Here is a 23,647-nt window from a genome sequence, read left to right as displayed (position 1 = left end):
TTTCAGACACCATGCCACCTGCCATTGCCCATGCTGCCACATATCACCAGCTGCCCCACAAGCACCAGTGAAGAGCACTGATCCAACACCCATTCCTGGCCCCTAGTCAGATGACAGGTGTTTCCTCCAGCTACTAGAGATAGGATCAAAGTGTAAGTGCCCAAAGGACTTGAGATGGTCCAAGAAAAGAGAAGAAACAGAAGACGTGCCCAATACAAAATCATACATGAGTCTTGTGGAAGAGGAGGGCAATGAAGGAGAAAGAGAATAACTAAAGGATATTATCAGACCACTTTCTGAAACTCGTTGTTCACAACAGTGGACGATTTTGCCTAACATAAGCGCAGGATAAAAGTTATAAAATTGCCAGAAGTGCCACAGTACGAAACAAACCAGCTGCAATAGTTGAACTTTGGGACAGCGACTCCACTTGCAGTTGACATCACTAACTCAGACCCCACAATAGTAAGGGTACACTAGGTTAAACTTTTCCCAATAATGGAAAAACCATAGATTGGGTGTACTGGAAGAATGACTCTTGAAGTGAAAGCTATAAGTAAATTCACTTGAGTGGTTTGGTTCACATCATGGGCACCCTGGAATAACAAGACATGAAGAAAAGGCATGTACAGTGTTGGTACTGATGGACAGCTGCTGAATTTCAGGTGCAAATGTAAGCAGACAAATGGATAAGGGACACCCATAAAAGTGACGGAGGGAGAAAGACGCACTGGAGTGGAAGTAGAGAACATCAAGCTCAGATGAAGAACATAGAATGTCAAGGTGAGACTATGGGAACTAACGAGAGGGACATCCGGTCTATATTCTACTACCAGGGGCAAATATGTGACACTGCCGATGTATATTATATGGCAAAGTAACAACATTGGGACACAAGGGGGCTAAAAGGTCCACTTATTTCTTGTGTGCTGACTACTGTTGCTGTTCCCTAACACATTTACCTACCCAAATATGTACATCTGCCACTTACCTGCTCTTTGAAAAGGAGGTTGGTTTTTTTAAGCACATAATCCATCACAGCTCTTCCGTTCAAATCATAACAACCTTTGGCTGTTAAACTGGACATTAAACTTAAAGTGGTAAGAATAACCTGTAATTGAGAAAAAAGGTAAGCATGGTTAGTGAGAAACCCTTTTGGTGTATGAATAGGAGAAAATCACACATTCCAGTGAGAAAGTAGCAAGGGAGTGTGAGAAACCATGCATTCTCTCCTTCCTTTTGTCCACAGAGTAGACAGATATACATTTTTACGTGTGGAAAGCCAGTACCTAGATACAACCTTTTGAAGTATGTTGCAAAAAGGGTTTTTATGACAATCTGAGAATGAAACTAGAGTCAATTTAATTAAACTGTTTTTACAGAGTGTCTGACTGAAGTGTGATTGAGGGAATATTCAAATATTCCAGGTGGGCTACACCTTCTACAGGTGCCTGAGATTTGATAAAAGATTTTAAAAAAACATTGCAAAATATGCCTAGGTAGGTTACAACCAACAAAAAAGCTCTAAGGACCTGATATTGATTACAAAAATGCATATGAGAATTCAATAGGCTGTGGATTCCACTGCTGAGGGAATTAAAAAAAAACTAGAGTCGTCCGTGGGAAGAATGATGGCCGCTGTCTTACTCCACCTGTAAGATTGAGCAGACATCCCAAAACGGACAGCAGATAACAAATGGGTTGCAGTACTTATAGTTCATTGTCCCACACCTTGTTGTTTGGTTGATCCACATCACTTTCAAGAAGTCGTTTTTGCTCAAGACCGTAAATAGTCACAGTCTCCTGTATCCAGTATTGAGTTAAAATTAACATCCCCAACATTGTTCTGTACGCTGTATATTTGCACAATCTGGCCACAATGGCTTCAACTGCCAAAGAATACATCCATGCTTGATTTCTGTTATTCTAACATTCCTAGCAGAGTCCTGCCTCTGATGTTCCTGGTTTAATCTGAAAAATATCTAAGGATAACTAGGTTTATATCGTGCCCTGAGCTTAAAAATGACAAACCCAATACACCTCTCAAAGAGAATCCAATAGAGACAAAGTTATGGGAATACAGCCTTTTGTTCGTTATCAAAAGAAAACAGCTTTGTTGATTTTCCTTTGTGCCTATGTCCTGTGCTTGCTAACATGCTGAACAAGGTGATTCTGATACTGAGTTACTTGCTTTCATCCTTGGGACTGAAGTCAGGCACCTTGTGGACATACATGGCATCAAGAAAGTCACATATATTCCAATTTCTACATAAAATACATCTTTTATATTACAATCAGACTTTTCAAACGTGCACATTGAATATTATCCTGTATTATCGATCCACGTTTGGTGAGATTTTGCTGAGACATAGCCCAAATATTATTCTTGGTAGAGACATTTGAAATACCTTACACCACGGTTGTTAAAGATTTGAGGAGATATTAATATTCTGAACTTCAAAATCCTTTATTTGATCATCAACATTCTCACCCTCAGTGCGGGGTATTACAGATCAACTCAATGTGAAATACAGACCAAATATGTTAACAGCATACACAAACTTTCTTTTAACACACATTTATTAAACAATTAGGGATCAGCAACCTCTCGGATTGGGTCTGAAAATAATGCATTGACACAGACTAAGGCAGGAAAACTGGGATATGTCCACTTGGATAGGGAGACAATGGAACACAAGACACACTGAACTGACAGAAATGGCTGGAGGTTGCATGACCCAACACCTCCACTGAAGACTTGCCTTGGAGAAAGTCAACAGATTGTGGTGTGCAACCCACAGCTCTGAGTCCATGTAAGTAGGACTACTGCACTATGCAAAAACTGCATAACTTTAATTAGATTGAGTTGCTAATTATGAAAGTGCTTTAACACACGTATAATAGCTTGATGGTACCTTGCGATTGTCATCCTCAAGCACGTGACGGACAGCATCCAGATAAAAGGCACCTTCTGAATCTATTAAATAAAGCCATACACCAAATGTTCATAACACATAGATATTGACTTTGTCTAGTAAGATCAAGATTAATACATAAGTAGTGAAGTTTCCACTATCAACTGTGATTACCACCCTGAGGGTCCTGTCTTTCAGTTTTGGTTTGTGAGTCTGTGACTGTGAGCCCCATGGGGCTATCAATGCCTTCCTGTTTCGCAGTGCATGTCTGTGTCATCATGTACCACTGAGCGTGTCTGTCTTGACCTGCTCCATATTTTATTTCCCTTTTTGTTCCTGTCCAGTGTCTATGTCCGGATCGGTTTTCACAGTGTCCCTGTCCCATTAATGGCTCACAATGGGAACAATTAACCGAAAAGAAAACGGTGGCACTCCTTTATTTCTTCACCATGATTCACATAATTGAAGTTGATGTAAGCAAGACTTTATTCGTAAATTGCAGTGCTCTACCAGGAAAAGTTGCCAGTTAATGTAGCTGAAGAATATAAAATTGAAGTATTTTGCTTATAGCTGCACCATGTTGGACAAGTAAGGGAGTAAGTTGGGAATACAACTTAGGGCTCCGGATTCTATGACAAGCATTATATCCCTTTAACTATTTTCCCTGCCTAAATCACACACTGCCACCCACCCACTGACAGTCTTACCAGTTTCCGAAAGGAGCTTGCAGAGCAGCTGTAATGTTGTGGCACGGGACTCTGCACCTATCTGCATCAAGCTACTTTCGAAATATTTAAGGACCTCACTAGAGTGAGAATGGGCTGCAAGAGTAAAGTGAAAAGAAAAAATAGACATAATTGAAAAATAACACAAAATAAAATTATGCAAGAAGGAACTCAACGCTGGGGAGCAGCCCATCAAGGCCATTCTTCAACGCATGTCCAGGAGGTATGTTATCAATGGTCTGCAACATTTAATGATGATCTTACGAGCACATGGTACTCACGTGACTACTATAGCTGTATCTCGTAAACTGGGCACCATATTCCAGTAGCAAGCCAACCAATGTACTGGGGGGGGGGATAATTACTGAAGCAATAGTAGCTTTTAAGACGATCAAGTTACGTGCAGGGCAGTGTACAGAAATTAATGTTACAGAGGACCTGATCCCTAGTAAAGGCCAATATATACTTACAGTATCACAAATATATACATACATACATTTATGACCAACTCACCCAGTGACAGGATAATAGCCGTGGACAACTTGAGTGGCTCTTCTGTTTCATCGGAAACCCCACTTGAGGGTGTGCAGATCTGCCAATAACAAAGCCATAATAAATAATAATGGAAGCTAGGCTATCTGAAAGCCAATCCCATACATCCAGACAGCAAATAACTTCGAGTGGGGGAATGACAGCATAGGAGTTTGTCAGGACTTGTGGGGCCAAGATCCATACCACACTACAGAAAAATTAATTGTGTGGAATACAGCATATGCAGGGTGCCCGATATTGGTGGAAGTGCAAATTCTCAGTTACCACTCTAAGGTGGATGCCTTAGTTTCCTATGGTTTTTGGATAGTTTGTAGACTCAAAAGTCTGGCAAGATTGCAGAAGGTAGTGGTACTTAATGCTTTTAACAAAACTGGCACCAGTGGCGTCTATTCAACGTAATCAAGACGAAGGCTGTTGTTACACTTCATCTTGGTTTATCTCTGGGTACAGTAAAGCTGTTCCCCTATTGCATCCTACGGTGTCTGGCCAGCATGGTGGGTTGCATGCTTTTTAGAGCAGGCCTTTTTTGCTTTACTTTTTGCCCATTTTGCGTCCCAGGTCTCTAGTCAGCAGAGTGGGGAGCGAGTGTTTCTGTCGGTGGCTTCATTAGGGCCTTTTTCTGTTCTCACCGCCACTCGTTGTTTCTGCTGTACCACTTCATTTTCTTTCTTTACCGGCATTCAGTTCTCGCACTTTGGTCCTCATCAGAGATGCTTGTCTTTTGTTTCCCATTCATTCCAGATTCCACATGCCAGCATTGCTATTTGGAATTTCATGCTTATGGCCGTCAAGTTGTGTACCTGTTTTCAGATGGCCTTATTATATGTGGACTGGGGTCTTGAATGCTTCAAGTTTGGATTGTAAGGATATTCCAGAAATGTTGTGTATTTGGATTATTTTAACTAAATTGTGGGGTAGTTTCTGCACATTTTGACTTTAGGAACCTTAGTGGGATAAATACTGAATTTCCTTTGTTTGATGGCATTAATCAAATGTATATGATATAGCCTTATTATTATTGAATATATAGATTTACGATTGGGTGTACTGTTGTTGGGAATGTCATGAAGAGTCCAGTATATATTATATAGTAAAGTCTAACTGGACAATTGAACCTCCGAGATAAGCTTTGTTAGTATTATGTCTCTGTTGTAAACCATTGTTATTGGGTACAGTTTTTTTCTTTCAGGTCTCCATCCTTGGTGTTCCCTCTGGGTCCCTTCCCTTTCCCTGTCGCTCTGTTCCTCTGTTACCTATTATCAGAGCCAGAGTTGCCGGGAGGCAGAGTTATGGGGAGTTCTTGCAGAGGAGCTCATGGCACTGATAGATTTATATCCATTGTTTTCTTCCTTTGCATCCTAGAAGCAAATTGGTTCACATAGGATTTTTATGGATTATAATTTATTATTTTATGCAAGAGAGTTCCCAAATGTTGCCCTTTAAAAACACTCCTACTATAAATTGGATTAAGGTAGAAACGTTATTTGTTACAATATGTTACACAAGAAATGTCTGACGCCTCCCACTGAAATACTTTGTTTGTCCTCATGTATATACTTACCAGGTGATGCAGGACGGCAAGCACGGTTGGCACAGTTCCATCCAGCGCTCTACAGCTCTTCGTAACAGCTGCCTTGATGCATAACTCAAGGGTCTGCAAGGAGATAAGAACATTGAGATGAGGTCAAAGGGCAGTTTGTGCAAATGATGATGGTCAGTGGTGAATTACAAACTTCAAAGTGTAAATTCTGTCTGAATGCAAGAGTGAGTTGGTGTGTGAATGAGCTCTCTTGTGTACTAATTCTAAACACATATGACCACAAGTAGATTTTGACAGATGACCGTGCTTATGTCCATTTTTTTCTTTCCTGGTTGCTCTGTTTTCTCGACTCACAGTGCCTTAAGATCTCTCAGATTCACATAGTGATTTCTGTAGAGGTTATCTGTTGGAGTCAGATGTTGGATTTTAGTCCATCAAGGAACCAGAAGAGAACATGTTCAGCATTTAACAGGGGCATGCCCTAACACATGTAGCCTAGACTCACTTGTCATCGTAGGCCCTGGATTCTTAGCCACTGTTGATGATGGCCCTTGCCTTAGTTGTCCTAGTTCTCTTGGTGGTTCTAGTTTTCTTGGTTGTCTGCTACTCCTTCTTCTTATGGCACTGTCTAGATCCTCTTGGCCTTCTTAGTCCCTTCCTTCATGGCCTTGGTCTTCCTGCTCCTGGTCTTCCTGCTGGTCTTGGTCTAAATGGTACCCATCAGTTTTGTTGGGATATACGTTGTTACGGCGCGTGGTATTACTACGCGTACCGTTACAACGCGTATTTTACAACGCAAGTCGTTACCACGACTTGCGCTGTAGGGGTGCGGACTTAGTAATAGTTTAATTTACTATTCCAACACCAGCCTACGTACAGTAGGGAAGGTGTTGGAATAGTAAATCTACTATTCCTTGTCCTTTAGCGCCCTCCAGCGCAAGTCGTGGTTACGACTTGCGTTCTAAAATGTGCGTTGTAACGGTACTGCTGGGTAACATCCGCGTCGTAAAGGTTGTTCCCCGTTTTGTTGATCTCTCTTTCCTTTTCAAATCATCATTCTGCCTTTGCTTTTCCTGTCCCTAGTTCTCCTGATGCGTGTCCCGTTGTGATTCCCTTGATAGTTGTGTCCTCTTGGTGGACCTGGTAATCCTAGTGCTCCTGGACTTCCTGGTTGCCCAGGTCCCTCTACTCCTCTTGGTCATTCTCCTCTTCCTGGTCTTCCACCTATAGGTTTTCCTCTTCATGCTCCTGGCTTACCAGGTCTTCCTTTTCATAGTTCTCCTAATCTTCGTATTGATTTTCATGTTCTCCTTTTTCTAGGTCTCTTCTTCCTGATCATCCTCTTATTTTTCTTTCCCTTCTGTCAACTCATATTTTCCTTAAAATCATTCTCCTGGTCTTCATCTACATATTCTTGGTCCTGGTCTTCTAGGGATGGTCATTGGCCATAAGTAGCCCTTATCCTCCTGAGATCCTGCTTCTGTTAAAAGGATTATCTTTACCATGGTGCTTATTGCTGTGTCCCTCCTAGTTGTTCTTCTGGTGCTCTTGCCCTGGTTTTCTTCAATCTTTTCATTCTTCTGGCCCCAGTCCTGCTGGTCCTCATGATCTTCATTGTCCTTATGTTCATGGTCCAGCTAATCTTGGTCATCCTCTTCCAAGGTTCTCTGGATCCTCTGGTGCTATTACTCCTAGCAATCCTGGTGTTGGCCTTCAGGTTTTTCATGGTGGTCATGGTGGTGGCTGCTGTTCTGGACCTCCTAGCCTCCGCTTTCTCTTCATGGTCTTCTTCCTCTTACTGGTCTCCCTCCTCCTTGTTTTCCTCCTTATTTTCCTAGTCCTCTTAGAAATCCTTTTCCTATTCTTTCGGGTCTTGATACTCTTGGTTTTCCTAGTTCTTGGGCATGGTATTGGTTCCCTGTTGTTTCAAGTTTTCCAAATCCTTCTGGTGGTCCTGGAGTTTCTAAACTTCTTGGCTGTCCTGGACCCTCACCTCCCCTTCTGCTCATCCTCATGGCCATCTTCCTCCTCCTCATTCTGTGTAGGGTCTTCACAGTGGTGTAGGTTCTCCATGTTGACCTGCCCATCTTCTTCCTTCTTGTTCTGGTGGTCCTGGTCCTCCTGATGACCCTCCCTTTCCACTTGCACATCCTTCTTCTCCATGCCATTCCATTCCAAAGTAGCCTTATTCAAAGTATACTCATTAAAGCACAAAACAAACAACATTTAGATATAGTTAAAAATGCCTTGGCTGGATAGTTAAAAATGTTTGATAAAACTTAGATCTCAGAGCAAATGGACGAGATAAAAGTTACACCCAGTTAAAATACTCAATCACGTTCAGTGGCCAGGCTAGGGAAGTTCAAATTAATGCTCACCAAAGAATGACCCAGATTTAGGTTTCAGCCTTATAGCCCACGCCCATCCTAGGTATTTGGCTATCGCTATTGTGATAAATTGTAAAGTGCTGGTGCGCATAAGCCTTTCCGCTTCGGCGTTCCTAAATGTGCAAAGTAGTTTGCACACTAGAGCCATCCAAACTCGCCTAGGGAGTGCATAGGCGGAACAGGCAAAAAGCAGGTGGGCAACTTTCGCTATGACTCCCACAGGCAGGACAGATGTTATCACCTGTGGCAGTCCACCTGGACATAAGGGACTTTACAGGTAAGGAGCCTGCCCTGAGTTGGAAGTAAAGCTCCCTATCTCTCGGCCTGGTGATATTATCCCAATAGGATTCTAATCTGGGTGTGAGTTTTGTTTATAAGAAGATTCCCACCATAGAAGATGAGTCAGAGTTACTCCAAGCATCAAAAGCAGCCCACTCCCAATACTTCTCTTTTAGGATGTTTTCAGAGGGAAAAGAAGCCTCTAATGGGTTCTCCCATAGCATTCTCATTCCCAGGCCAATCAGGCTATTCCTAACACCTCTTAACCAACCGATTTTGTGGAAGGCATCAGATTTTATTACATCCAGAAAACCTGAGGCATATGATGAGAGTTCAGGTATCGTTCACAACCTGCGCCAATATAAAATCGGACGCAACTTGGCGACATCAATATTAGCTTTTCTACCCAAATCATATCTAATTGGCTTAAGAGGGGTGCTTTGTGGGAGATTGGTAATGCTACGGAGGAACTTATTTTCAGAAAGAGTTAAAGGAGCTGCTTTCTCAAACCCCCATAATTCGGCGCCATAAAGCGCGGAGCTAACAGCTTTAGATTCATGAACTTGGAGGACTGGTCTAATTGGTTTTGTTAGAGACCTTTTATGCTCCAGACTTAAAGCTCCCGTAACTTGTCGATGTTTCAGGGCTGCTAAATCTATATGGCAGTCATACTTAAGGTTCTTCTCTAACTGTATACCCAAATAGGTAAAAGCCCTGACCAGTTCAAGTGGTTGTTTATTCATAAAAACCCTCCCCTTAAAACTTCAATGCGGATTAAAAGCCATTAATTTCATTTTTGACACATTAACTTCCAGGCCTCGAGCAGCACAAAAATCTTCAAAAATTGATAGAGCTCACTGGAGGCCATTAGGAGTCTTGGAAATAATTAATGTGTCATCTGCAAACATTAAAATCGGAATTTGTATACCTGCTAGAGAAGGGGCATCTGTATTCACTGGCAACAAACGGTCCACTATTCCATTAATATACAAAGAGAATAACGTTGGTGCCATGGCACAGCCTTGCCGTACCCCTCAGTCAACCGGAAACTGGGTGGTGACCCTACCCTGCCCTCCCCAGCAGATTCTAGCATGATTGCCCTTGTGTGGCCTCATTACGAAGGTTAGGATGTCGTCCAAAAGGCCTAATTCCCTCAACGTCACCCATAACCGGGAACGGGGGACAAGGTCAAAAGCTGAACGTAGATCAACAAAGGCAGCATAAAGGCTGCCCTTGCCCAATGTCACAGTCTTCCACTATAAAAGAATAAAATTAATGACTTGATCAATGGTGCTAGTGTATTTACGGAAACCCTCTTGGAAAGGGGACAATACACTATTCTCTTCAACCCAGTCTAAGATATTGGTCAGGATCAACCTCCCAACTACCTTCTGAATCGTATCTATCAAGCTGATAGGTCTGTAATTCCTCGGTTGAGTTTTTACTCCATTTTTATATACTGGAATTATCACATCCCCTTTCCAGGAAACCGGGATCGGGCACCCAGGGCTGTTGCATTTGCCATCAACAAGATGTATCTACCCCATCGTATTTTGTCGAAGAGGAACACATCCGCAGGGACACCATCGAGTCCTGGTGCTCTACCTCCAGCAACTGCACTAAGAGCTGCTAAAACTTCTTTGCCATTAAAAGCCTCATCAGTATAAAAAAACATAACTATCTTCTTCCATTTGATCATCTAAAGGGTTACGCGCATATTGGGGCCTAAAGTAATTAACCCATCCTTTCATGAGAGACATGAGTTAGGGGCTGATCAGGTTGACCCCCTCTGCCTCACTTAATGATATTCCAGAATAATTTGGTATTATTCTACAAACTAGCTTCTTTTAGGTCCTGCCATCTAAGCTCATCCCATAGGCACTTGGCTTTATGGATAGCTTTTTTGTATTCATATCTTGCAGTACGGACAGTACCCATTTCCCCAACCCTGATAGCATTGCCAAGGGCAATTCTTGCTTGCATACATTCTTTGTTATACCACCGAAAGGGTTTGGAGTCAGCTAGTTCCTGGCTTCTATGGCGGTTAATAAAGTGGCTACTTGTACTTCTTCTCCTCTTTGGCCTCCTGGTTCAGGTCCTTCTGTTCTACTTCATTCTACTTATTCTCCTGGTTTTACTGATCCTCCTCTTTGTCTTGGGCATGCTGGGCCTTATGTCCTTGGGGTCTCAGTCATCCTGGTCGACTGTGGTTTTTGGCTGCCTGATCCTCCAGGTTTTTCCCACGGTCCTCCTGCTATTGCTTTCTCTTCATTATCTTGGAAATCCAGTACCGTGTGTTCCTAATCCTGCTAGTGATCTTGGTCCTCCTCCTCCTCCTCCTCCATTCAGTTGTACTGAACTTTTTGGAGAGTCTTGTTCACTTGTCCTCCTCCTCTGTTTGACCTCCCTTTCACCCTCCTGTTTCTCCCTGTTCATCCTACAGGTCCTCTAGTTATCTGCCTGCTTCTCCAAGTGATCCACACTCCACTGATTTAGTCTCATCCCAAGTCAGCAAAATACACCCTCAAGCCAAAGGGCACACTTAGATGTAGCATGTGTGGATGAACACTATTGGAAATACATTTTCCCCATTTGTTCCTGTTAGATAGTAAAATACAGACATAATTAGGGTGCTCCTCTAAAACCTGGATCCATGTATGTGCCGCTACATCTGTTTCACTATTAACAGTTGTGGACCAGGATTGCTCAATGTCCCTCTTGCACCCCTGCACACTGTGAACCATGGGAGTACAGAGGAGCCTAAAAGGATAGTGTTTGCTTATGAGAATCAAAGGCAACGTGGAGGCAGGAGCTGCAACACAGAAGATGGGCGACGACTAAAAGCAGTTTTAGGAACACATTTAGCTGCACAGATGCTAATGAGGAGAATGATCACCTGCAATGAAGGCTTGGAAGACTCATTTGGGGAACAACCTCAAATTATGTATATGGTCAATATGCCATACAACAAAATTCTGTCATGTTTTTATGTTTGTAGCTGGTATTCTATTACAAGTGGAGACTGTCAAAAGAAGGACTTGTAAGGAAATTTGAACATCCTGTCCTTTTAACTGTAAGTGCTCAGACCTAGCAGAAACGGTTCCACTTAGATCCTCAACATTAATCTACAATTCTCAAGCCTCAAAAACAATAGTTCTGTGGAAATGAAAATTGGCAGATTGGAGACGTAATGATTCTAATAGTGTGTCCACCACGGTCTACGTCACTCTTGCTTTTTCAGCTAATACAGTTCGCACGTCTCTAACTACGGACCCTTTCCTTTGCTAATATTTGTTTTTATAGCAACTAAAAGTAGTATTTTATAATTCCAACACATTATTGATTACCAACATGATACATTTCCAGTGCTCCTCTTAAGACTTCACTGCTGTACCTGTATGTTCGGTCACCAGGAGTGCAATGTAAATTCATGGGACTCCTTAGTGAAGGTCATTTGTAAATTTGCTTGTATTTCACAGGGTGTAAGCAGCCTCTCAGACTAGAGAAAATGCAATGGCACACTGTTTGTTATAAGAGGTCACTAGGGCTTTAGTAAGCCCAATTACTGCTTGGGACCTATGTCAGGGCTCTAGTGACTGAAGATCTGCTGTTTTATTATGATTAACGCATCAAGATGGAGCGTCAGTATGCTCAATTTCACTTACATAACCAATTTTACTTACCCAGTATCACACCAACAGGTGAAGCAAATTTCAGCACTGTTGATGTTTATTTAAATTCTAGCACAATTGCTTTGGTACACATTTCTCCTTTATTAATCCCGATTTCATATGTAACAAATACAAATGTGCATTTTGCTTCTCTGGCTGCCTTCATGGATTGTGTGCTAATCACAATTGAGCTGGTTCAGTATTTGGAATTAATATTGGAAAACTATATTCCCTGTAATCCCTTCATCTCCCAAAACAATACACCAGCTCAAAACTGAAATAATTACCAGGCATGAATGTGTCAAATAGCGGGGAATTACTGTCCGAATTGGTGCGGTGGTTCTATTTCTCAGGGGTACCCATGGGGCAAACTTGGAATCATACATTTTTCCTACATCCCAAAATTTCTGATACCCACAACATTGGTACTGTCGGGAGCGGAATGCCAATATGTTGGCCCAATGTACACATGATGGAGGCCTGAACCATCTCACAACTCCACCTGTGGTGTAACTAACTCACCAATGGAATTCTGTAGTTCTGTATTCAACCCTCATTTCTCAATAATGTAGTGTTTCATTGCAGCTAATCTCTCATTATGGGATACAGTGTTCATTATGAGTGGATCATTTGGGATTGGTTGAAGTGGCAAGCATGGACAGCAAATAAAGGTCACACTCACCGTGAGCAAACGAAATGCCATATCAGCAGGCAGCTGGGACTGGAGCCTTTCAACTTCATTGACCAACCAAGGAAGCTCCTTATCTAGTTGCTCCTCTGGCAGAACGGAGGCCAAATGTCCCAGAGTGGTGATGACCTGCCCCCAGACCTGTTAAGGTAAATTACACCAGGTTTTCAGTTCCACACACTAGACATTAACTACTAAGATAAGATGAGCCACATGTGGAAGTAGAGGGTTCCCTGGAGAGGCAGCTGCACTTGACATCTGTTCACTAGGAAGTGATTCTGTCATGCAAAGGCAGTGGTATGTTTCACTGGCAGAATATTCCAATAGACAAAACTGATTCTCTAAATTAGAAATGTTAACCATGAATTTGTTTCGCTCTTGTCTTATTTGGATGAGGGTTCCCCACCCACTCTCTCTATTTTCTCCCTCTCCCCAGCTCTTTTTAAAAAATATATTTCCCCTGCCTCCTATTCGTGGACAGGTTGTGGTAGACATAGAAAATACACTACTGCCGCTGCGATTTTATTAAATTGCCCTAGAATCTTATTCTGTCACTTTCTTTTTCAAAAATACTTATTACACTTGCTGTTCTTAAGTATTATAGCATGGTTTAGCTTAGATTTTTTTTTATATATCTGACCTGATAGGAATTTTATACTTGGTCGGGTTCAATAAAAGTTTTTACACATTTTATTCAGCTACATAAATAGAGATCACAAGTCTGGGTCAAGGGAATGAATTTCATATTTTTTTGTATTTCATCAAATGAAGTATATATGCAAAGGCAGAGGAAGGGGCAGTAAATGTGTATGCATCAGTTATCTCACAAAACATAACAGCTCTAAACCTTCATCCACTGCACTCTGTTCTTTCCCCACTTTACCAACTCACCTCCTGGACACTGGGGATGGTTTCAAGAAGAAATACCTTACAGGTTGAGTAGGCTTCAAAGAAAAGTGTGACTAGAGGAGTGTCTACACTGGAAGCAAACTGGCCTGATAACATCTCAATGACTGCACAAAAACAAAAAAAATACAGTTAAGTTCAAAGGCTTAAGTGTTGCATTAATCTACATATGTACCACCTTGTCTGGTAGTGCATAGGACATACTGAGCAAAAACAGTGCAATGCGTCTGCTGATAGGAAATGATTTTTAGCAGGTATTAGACTCAATTCACATAGGTATTCTCTGACTCTCATAGATACTGTAATGGTATCCATTTCGATCATGCATCCTATTGCACTTTTGAAGCATTCTAGACAATATATGATAATTCCACATTACTGCAACTCATTGCATTGAACTAAAATGAAGGGAAGGCAGAATTTGTGTCACCATTGTACTTTTTACATTCAATTAACAACAAAGCAATTTAGTTTGTACAGTTTTGTTGTTTATGAAATAAAAGTGGAGAAATCAGATTTTGCACAAGTTATTACTGTGTGACGATATTTGCCCTCTTGGCAAAATAAAAAAAAGTATGTAAAAATATAAAAGAGGATGCATCCAAGCATTCCTTATCAGTACTTTTGTGAATCATTTTATGTGGTTAACAAAGAAGTGCTGGTTCAGATATCACCAGAGTAAAAAAGTGGTGTAATGATTTTGCACTATTCTGCTAATCAGGCAGGAAGACACTACACTGGTTTTAATCTCACATCTAAATAAACACTGATTCATTCAATTTCCTATATTAAGCATAGCAAAACGTGTGAAATCACATTGCCCCTTTTTCTGTCCTAATATTGAAAATGTTTAGTTGGGAGCAAATCTTGCTTCCTGCATTCTCTATTTTTCAAGAGGCAAAAATGGTAAAAATATATTTACTCCATGATTTGCACCAGTCTTCTTTACTTAACACGGTGACTAGTTTGCAATTGTTTGAGCTCTAGGTTGCAACAAGATGTCTGTGCCATTGAAGTGAACAATTACCTCTGGGAAATGATGTACAATTTCTACAGGTTTTAATGCTCCACTTCCTAGGGAGGTAAGTTCACAACATAAGGCCTGATTCAGGCTGTGGCAGATGGGTATCCCGTCACAAACGTGATGGGATAGCCCGTCCCTCTTATTACACATACAATAGGATACAACTTGTCCACCAAACTCTAAATCACGCCCTTAGTTTTTTATTACTGAAAAGAATGGGGTGTTTCCCGGAGGTGCACTATACAGATTAGAGATGCGTTCCAGTCATCATATGGCAAACTTGACACAGCAGCTCAGCATGCCAGTTCAATTGGCAAATGTACTAGAAAGTAGTGGAGTTACACATTATGCAGACCAATGTTGCAGTTGAGTTCTGATTTGTGCCACAAATGAAAGTTTAATGCAGATAAGTAATCAGTTGTTGAAAACAATGGGATGAATAGGGACTGTTATTCTCTGCACCAATCAGACATAAGAAATTGCATCTCTTTGCATGAAGGGTGCTCTCAGGAAATGTCCCAAAAGTAAACCTAATAAAGGTGTCCTCTCCCCACACTCTCCCACCCATCAAACCGAACCCGACCCCTCCACCAGCGCAGGTGCACACCAAGGCTAAACCAATATTTCTGGTTGATTGTAGAAGCCGTCTTCATTACAGGAACGAACGTTCTGAGCATCAGATCTAGATATGGTTCCATTTCTGGTCCTGTGAGAGAAAATAGGATAAACAATATTAATTAAACTAAAGACTAATACCAACTTAAGATGATGAGTGTGCTGCAAAGGTGGTGTTGGTCATGAAACATATTGTAAAAAAATCTTGATGCATAGCTTTGTATATTTTCCACCCAGCAGAACATAAAACGTAATGCAATAAGCATTAAAGAACGTTTCACATTGTCTTTTCCCAGGATTCACTCGCACCTTTTTATGACGTGATGAAGGAGTTCGGCATTATAGCAAAGTTGCTGCATTTACAGAAATTCTAAATCCTTGTACAAATAAAGGCTTAATAGTTAAGTAGCTGGTTGGTGTAGAGCTGTTACAGTTTTTAACAGTTTTTCCTCAAGAGACATAATGAAACAAAACCTGTAAGGGACATCTGGTGCTGGTATGTGGTGCTAAAATGTGAATCTACAATGTGAAATTACTATATTTCAACAAATCTAAAATAATATGTATCATTTGAACATAATAACCAAAATAGCAGCAATACATTTGCATCTTTCAAAAGTGGCTGTCAGTGGACCTGTATTTAAGATGCAACCATTCACTTCTAAGGCCGCTTGCTGGAGTTCCATATTTTGAAGCCTTCTGATGGCATAAGCACGGAGATGCTTGTTTCTTTAATTAGCACAGTACAGAAAGTAATCATTTTAGAGCTTATTTGAATTACCATTATGACATGGGATTGCAACACATAGTGGTGCTGTTGTATTTCCTTCCAATTAATTGTCACTTCCTTAAAAAATTAATCGTTTTAACTATACGGGCTGAAATGGCAAAAGCATGGGCATGGGACTCTATTCTGAATGCCACAATCAGTTTGAAATATATGTGGAAAATAACTTAAATATACCCTGTGGCTTCTTTCCACTTTCAATATGCATTGTATATGCAATGCTAGTGATTGATCCATTCTCAATCACCACTGTAAAATGCATAAATTCACCATACTGTTATGGGTTTTGTACAAAATGTAGAAATACTTTAAACAAGCAATGGAGTAAGGGAACTGAAAGAACATGTTGCCGCATGCTTCAGAGCCCACTCTGTGTATTTGAGTGTTGTGATGACATGAGCCATAGACAGATAAAACTATTTGCAGACAGACCTAAAATGAATGTAGAATCCGGTAGACTGCCACAGAGCACAGTGTTTGACAACAACATAGCATTTTTTCAAATTACCGTATTGAATTGCCATTTGATGAATGGCCCAAAACGCAATCTCCTCTCGAATAGAAGGCACCGTAAACAGATTTACAATCTTAGATGATATTGACTGTGGTATCCACTTGGTAAGTGTAATTTGGCACATTAAAGCCATCCTTTCAAGTTCAGGCGCATTCTCCTAAATATGCAGAAATAGGAAATATTGGTAATTTGAAACATTTGTGACGAACAAGAGGAGAAAAACAAATCCAAAACAAGTATTAAGTACCATGGATCAGGTATAGAGGGAATATTGTGAAACAGGGGATGCCTGAACAAATCAATACCGGCTTGATTATGAGTTTGGCGGATGGGATACGCCGTCACAAACGTGACGGATATCCTGTCCGCCATATTACATGTTCCAGCCATAGGATATAATGGAATTGCAATACGGCGGACGGGATATCCCTCACGTTTGTTATGGAGTAAACCTGTCCTCCAAACTCCTAATCAGACCCTAAGACTCAATTATCAATAAGATAGAAGCGGAGCAAATGACAACAATGTAATCACTCCTTGAAATAGACCAAGTAGAACCAGCAGTTGCCAAAACAGATTGAAAATAAGGCTGTAGCCTGAGATTTCTTGACCCCTAGCAGCAAGAATGTTTACAGGATAAAAATGGGTCATAAGAAAATTATAAATATATTGGTACCTCCAATGAATGAATAAATAAGTCCATCAAAATATCAGAAATTCTTGTCTTTTCTTAATTTCACATCAAAAAGGCTTTTCTTTTCTATAAATGCATGTCTTTCTGCACTGCAGAGGTATCCAAAAGTGACTGATACCATTTAGGATGTGCACCAAATGTATTGCTTGGTACAGGCTGAGAGGTGCGAGCTATTCGACCTAGTCGCCTTCTGTATTGGCATGGGTCATATATCATCAGAAATAATTAATTCTATTTGGCTATTCTCTAGACCTGGATTACCTTAGTGTTTTCTACTTATAACATATCTGTACTAGTGGTATGAGTTTGTGAAATATTTAACCTCTTTTCAACACAATACTGGCCTTAGAGACTGCAATATCTTTTTGAGCGGAACAAAAGGTAAACTGACTCTAAAAACACTGAATGATTATATTTACAAATATTTTACCTATTTTAAGACTAACACAAATGTATTTTAATTACTCTAATTAGGACCGACTGTCTTAGATAAAAATACATGGAAATGCATGATAAAGCACAATGTCAATAAATCAACAGTACTGTAATGGTATAATACATGAACTACATGCTAATAACAATGTGGTGTGTTACGAAATAGGTCTACAGTTGTTTCGTCTCCTTGTATATCTTGATAAAAACATGACCTTGCTAGTGAAGTCCTGAAGTTTCAGAGGCCAGAGAGGGTGCAACAGTGAAAGATGTGTGGCACTTCCAAGCTGCTGTTCTGTTTTGTACTGCCAGCATATCGGAACACATTTGGAGGTGGGTATATTACTTAACTTCATCTTCATGGGGATGACTAGGTTTCTGAGACTCTCCGTAGCACCTCCCAAAGTGTGCCTCGGTAGGTGTGCTACCTTTGCACCGCTTCCCTTAGAGTTAGACATCTTCTGCGATCCAGTTTGCCTTTGCCAGTGCTTAGTAATTTAACAGAAACACCTGGACAAAAGTGTTCCCTCATTTGTATGGGCCCTAGCCTCCTAGCAAATGGTGTAATGCATCTTGACACAGTGTGGGGGTGAAATGGGTGCAAGTACAATGCTTGTTACAAAAGGCCCAGCACATGCCTTGGCAGAATCTGCTGCAAAGCAAACACCACCTACCTCCTGTGGTTTTTGCCAATCTAGTCCATGATTTTAAATCAGTGCAGCCCCGAACTTTCCTCCCCTTTCTTACTCTCTCTTCTCTCAGTTTCTCACAGACATAAACAACTACACACACAAACCAGTACAGACATGCACACACATTTCTGTGTGTAAATGAGGTACTAAAATAGGAAATTCATTCTACAAAATACAAATCAAGATCTATGAGAGCTTTACCCTTTGAATCTATTAGTTTGTTATATACAGATTGACTCTATTTTGTGTTCTCAGCCCTTGCCTACCTGTGGTATGTAAAGAAGAATCCGAGTCTCGGTGTTACAATATTGCTACCTTTGTCAAGATATTTCAGAAGTTCTTTAGGAGTGAAAATATGGAATTTGGGGCCTGATTTTGTATTTGACAGGCAAAGCAGTGTCCTCCAGGGTGTCAGAGGACATTGCGTCCACCACCCCAATGGTATTTGAGTTGTTATGTTTCAAGCTGACCTCTTGCCCAGCGATTATCTCTGTACTTTGAAAGTAACCACTGTCACAGCGGTTTCCGTCAAGGTACAAAAGGTTTGGTGGATGGCCATCCTCAGTTTGACAGCCGTTCACCAACTATTTAACTTTTTTTTCAGAAACCCATGAAGCAGCAGTTTCTGAAAAACAAAAGATTCATTACCTCCCAAGGTGTGGAGATCATTATTGTTTTTTCCTGTCCCTCACAGGCAAGTGTTTTTGCAGTGATGGGCAAAAGAAAATGATTCTAGGCTTTGGTCGACTGAGCCATCAAGAAATCCACTGATTGAAAAGTTGTAGTCTGCCCACCTGTAAATAAGGCAGGTGGACAAAAGCTTGGAGGGCAGGGTACTCCGTCATATTTGCAACGGTATAACCTGTACACCAACCTCTAAATCAGGGGCCTAATGTTTGTTATAGTCTTATTAACACCTTCAGCGCGGCGCGAATTTTCGCGCTGAGCTGAGGTTTCTAATGAGCCAACGAGCTCATGACGGAACGGTTCCGTCATGAGCACTGCTCAACCGATGCTCATGACGGAACCGTTCCGTCATGAGCATCGAAGGGGTTAAAGGCTCTGCAAAATATATAAAGAGGTGAAACAATCATAGACCTACGTTGAAATCCACCGGTTTCTCTCCTAGATATATATTGAGCATCATATTGTTACAAAGAAATATTTACTTTGATGAATGCTCATTTACTTTTTAATTGATCTATGTATTTACAGCTTTCTTTTGCCGTTAGTTGTGAAATAAACCTCTCTTTCTTTTACTGTCAATGTGCAGCAAAAATAGAGTGGATAACATTTGAGATTTTATGACTTTTTCCGTTTGACCAGATTAATGTTTTTCTAATGTATAAGGTGTGTTAGATGTATTCATAATTCAAAAACTCTGAACACAATATGCAAAAAATGTATTTAATAGTTACAAAAATCACAACCAAGTATACCATTATTTTGCAAAAGAATCAGAGATAAAGCAGAACTGTTTTATTGTTGCATTTTTTATGGGTATCGGTGTGGGATGTTGTGTTTATGTTTGAGATAAGCTGTATAGAGTAAAGTTTGTGAGACTTATGATTTGGCGGGTATTGAGAGTGACAGTGGTGGTGCAGGAGTTGTTGGTCAGTATGTAGGTATAAATTATAGGATGTCTGATCTGGGGGTTAGAATTTAGCACGAGGCAGTTGATTTATTTGAGGGTAACATCGGAAGGGCTCTGCATTCAACCAGGAGTAACCTTGACTTCTGGGCCTCCCTGCCTTTGTCGGTTGCGGGGCGTGTGGCATTATTAAAAATGATAACCCTCCCCCGTTTACTTTATTACTTTGTTACCCTGCCGATTTGGATACCTGTAAAGTGCTTTGCCCAATTCAACTCCATGGTTTCGAGCTTCCTGTGGGGAACGGGACGAAGAAGAGTGTCTCTGCCAACCATGATGCGCCCGCGTCGGGAGGAAGGCTTTGCAGTGCCGGATTTTGAGGCCTACTACAATGCGGCCCAGTTCCAATGGTTCGCACAACGGCTGGCAGGGAAGCTGGGAATGGAGACAAACCAGAGAAGAAGGGACCTAGAGCTTAGTCACTTGAGTCGGATTTTGCTACAGCTCACGATGCGGGAACATGAGGTATCCAGGGATCTATGGGTCCTGTGGCAATGTTGGTATGGGGCTATACGACGCAATAAAGGGAGCCCGGCATATGCCCCTGAGATCCCGGTGTGGTTCTGTGAGGATCTCCCCCATGGAGGAGATTGACAGCGGCTACATGACTGGGAGGAATCGGGGATCTCCTCCATTGGAGATCTGTATGAAGATGGTGCACTTTTACCATTTCAAGACCTCAGTTGATTCAATAACTCTGACGGACACCCTCCTTAAATGCACACAATTGCTTAATACCCATGGTGATTTGGACCAGGAGTATGCGAACATTATGCAAAATCTTAGCCAGGCCATCGATCAGATAGCACCCAAAAGGAAACATAAGATCAACAGAGAAGTGAAAGGGGCCCCCTGGTTCAACTCTTCTCTGAGGGAATGTAAAAGAAAGCTCCGCCATTTAGAGAGATGCTGGAGGAAAACAAACGATCATATAGAACGGGACCATTATAAAGCATCTCTTAAGCTTTATACAAAGTGCATTCTGTTAGCCAAAGCAGAATACTATGAATCCTGAATTAACAACGCAGAAAGTACACAGAAAGAAACTTTTAAAATTTTGACAGAGCTAAGCAAGAAAGCAAGAAAATCAGAAACACCAATAGACTGTAACACCCTCCAACACTACTTCCTCGACAAAGTGAAAACTATACTCTCTGACATTAATAATACCTCCAGCAGTTGCTCCTTACTGCTGCACTCTCAAATCCCCCCTCAGAACATACCATCTCTAAGTTTCCCCAAATAGACACAACAGCTCTTGGGCAGCTTATGAGTCTCCTTCGTTAGTGAATCTAGACTGAGTGACTCTGTCCCATTAAGAGCCCCAGCCAAGCCAACCGAGTCATTTTCGCTTCTAACTGCAATGTTATTATCATTACAAAGCTTCTGTGGTACAACTGGTTCAGTATCTTGGCAACCCAGTCCAAGGGGTTCACCCCACTGTTGTTCACTCCTGCAGGATTGCGCCCATCCTTTTTACCAGCGCCGTTAGCCAGATCCATATTGCTGCCAGATATTAAATTGTCCACTGCAACAGCGCCATACAGAGAAATCTGCTGAGCACCTGAACTCTCCTTCATGATGACCGGGGGGACCAACAACAGCTTCAACACCCAATGTTCCTAGGAGCTTGTCTGTTTGGGGATTCAGAATACCCTGGACACCCGTTTTCCCACTCTTCCCACCTTTGCCTTGTGAGAACATTTGCGGGATAGTGAATTTTGCAGGACTGACCATGCCTGTAGAGTTACCACGGGCACAGCTCTCGCCTTTACTTTTTTTACCATTGAGATTAGAGGCTTTCTTACGGCTCAGCTGCTCCGCGGTTTTTCCTATCGTTTCGGAGACAGTTCCAACGGCTGCCACTGTAGCAGCAGCAGTAGCACCATCAGCCAGGGCCTGGGCTTTCCCTCTAGCTCCTTTAGGCGGCATTATCGGTGTTCTGCGATATCCTGTTCTCGACTCTCCAGTAGTTTTGCCTGCAAAATATGCTGCTTCTCGGCTCAGCGTCTACACCCAGCCCCTTGCGGCTACAATGTATCCAAATCGGATTTTGCTGAGATAATGAAAAATAGCTGTCGCAGCAAACCTGAACATGCCAATAGTACCAGGACTGAGCTACGCACACTTCGGTAAGTGCTCAGACCCACTTTCACCCTCTCGTCCTCTCACTATCCACAGTACATCTTCCTCACGGGTGTAGGAGTACAGGAGCTACCAGCTCACACGACTGAGCTGGCGGCCGCCATTTTGCCTCTGTCAAATGATATGTAATATTCTGATATATAGTTCTGTTGATTTCTACATTCCCACCCACTGTAAAACTAAGACAGTGTTCTCGTTATAAGAGCTGCTATATTTCTTGTAGCTCCCATGACATCCCCATTCAAAAAAAACCTTCTATTTCCTTTGGGTAACAGATTAGACTTTTTCATGTCAGTAATATCTTGGTTTTTTTTGTGCCCCATTGCGTCTCCCATGCACTACTTCTGCCAGGCTCTCTACTCACATCCATTGTGGCGACAAGTTAATCATCCTGTGCAAAATTTTTCAGATACTTTGAGAGAGCCATCTGTATAACCCTGTTAACCATTCAATCGCACCACTGCTAGTTTCCATACCGGCTGCAGACCATGATGGAACTATCTGGAATACCAAAGTTCTGACTGAATGATCAGAAGTAATTCTGCTTTGCCCTGAAGGTTCTGAGGTTTTCCAAGACTGAATGAACGATCACCATCTGTCGGTGAAAACCTGTTGCTTACCGAGTCCGTCAAGATGCTATCCAGAGTGTCAGCAGTCACCAACATGTTGCTCATTGTCACCTCCCTTTGAGTGATGGTAGTGTACATACAATGTACAATGGCTAGTTCCTTCAGGGGTGTTAACTGGAAGAAAAAGTAAATTTCATACATGTGATTAACAGAGTCAATCAGGAACTTATTCACAAACTGCAACATACTGCAAAATGCTTATCCCAAAACCTTTGTCTGAAGACCTCTGCCTCCACCTCTCTTATCTTTACTACGAGATCTTAGCCCTACACATACAACTATAATTTTGTACTACCCGTGGGAGGGATGGGAGTGAGTGGCTGGAAAACAAGTAATAGTTATTACTAAATGGGAGAGCTTTAGGTTAAGGTAGATTGGGTATATATATTCATTAAAAACCAAAGGTTATAGGGAGGTTACAGTTGTGTTCAGATTTTCCACACTCAAAACCATAGAAATTCAGCAGTTATAGCTAGAGTTATCTCAAGTAACTATAACTTGTGCCTAAGGTAATTATAACTCAACCCTGCCATGAACTGTTATCTCATGAACAATTTGACAGCAAAAGTTGCATTGATATTATCAATAATATCAGAGAAGATGTCACGAGTGAAGTAAAATGTGAGGTGCATGGTGACCTTGCGAGTTATAGTTGCCTTAGGGCACAAGGTATAGTTACTCCCCATTAGTAACAGGGCCGGGCCATGGGGTCCCTAGGGCTTGAATCAGCCCGGGGAGGGGGTCTGCGTGCCCCCTCGCCCTTCTTACCTATATCTGTACACCAGAAGATGGGGTCTGAGG

The 23,647-nt window shown here is 41.5% G+C and overlaps 1 protein-coding gene across 1 annotated transcript in view; it reads right to left on the bottom strand.

Annotated features, from left to right (window-relative positions):
- The window catches only part of LOC147673594 (maestro heat-like repeat-containing protein family member 1), an 85,203-nt gene that overhangs the window by 40,464 nt on the left and 21,092 nt on the right, over window positions 1-23,647 (bottom strand). Inside the window, exons 4-13 of the mRNA XM_086946377.1 lie at window positions 22,838-22,960; window positions 16,598-16,760; window positions 15,295-15,393; window positions 13,649-13,770; window positions 12,752-12,898; window positions 5,754-5,846; window positions 4,154-4,232; window positions 3,623-3,736; window positions 2,916-2,977; window positions 992-1,111 (exon numbers count right to left, since the gene is read on the bottom strand). Of these exons, the coding sequence (XP_086802503.1) occupies window positions 992-1,111; window positions 2,916-2,977; window positions 3,623-3,736; window positions 4,154-4,232; window positions 5,754-5,846; window positions 12,752-12,898; window positions 13,649-13,770; window positions 15,295-15,393; window positions 16,598-16,760; window positions 22,838-22,960 (1,122 nt within the window). The remainder of the gene's footprint in view (window positions 1-991; window positions 1,112-2,915; window positions 2,978-3,622; window positions 3,737-4,153; window positions 4,233-5,753; window positions 5,847-12,751; window positions 12,899-13,648; window positions 13,771-15,294; window positions 15,394-16,597; window positions 16,761-22,837; window positions 22,961-23,647) is intronic.

The sequence above is a fragment of the Lissotriton vulgaris genome, chromosome 12 (genome assembly GCF_964263255.1).
Source record: "Lissotriton vulgaris chromosome 12, aLisVul1.2, whole genome shotgun sequence".
Classification (NCBI taxonomy): domain Eukaryota; kingdom Metazoa; phylum Chordata; class Amphibia; order Caudata; family Salamandridae; genus Lissotriton; species Lissotriton vulgaris.
Note: the sequence above shows the minus strand (reverse complement) of the source record. Positions and strands in the feature narration are given on the sequence as shown.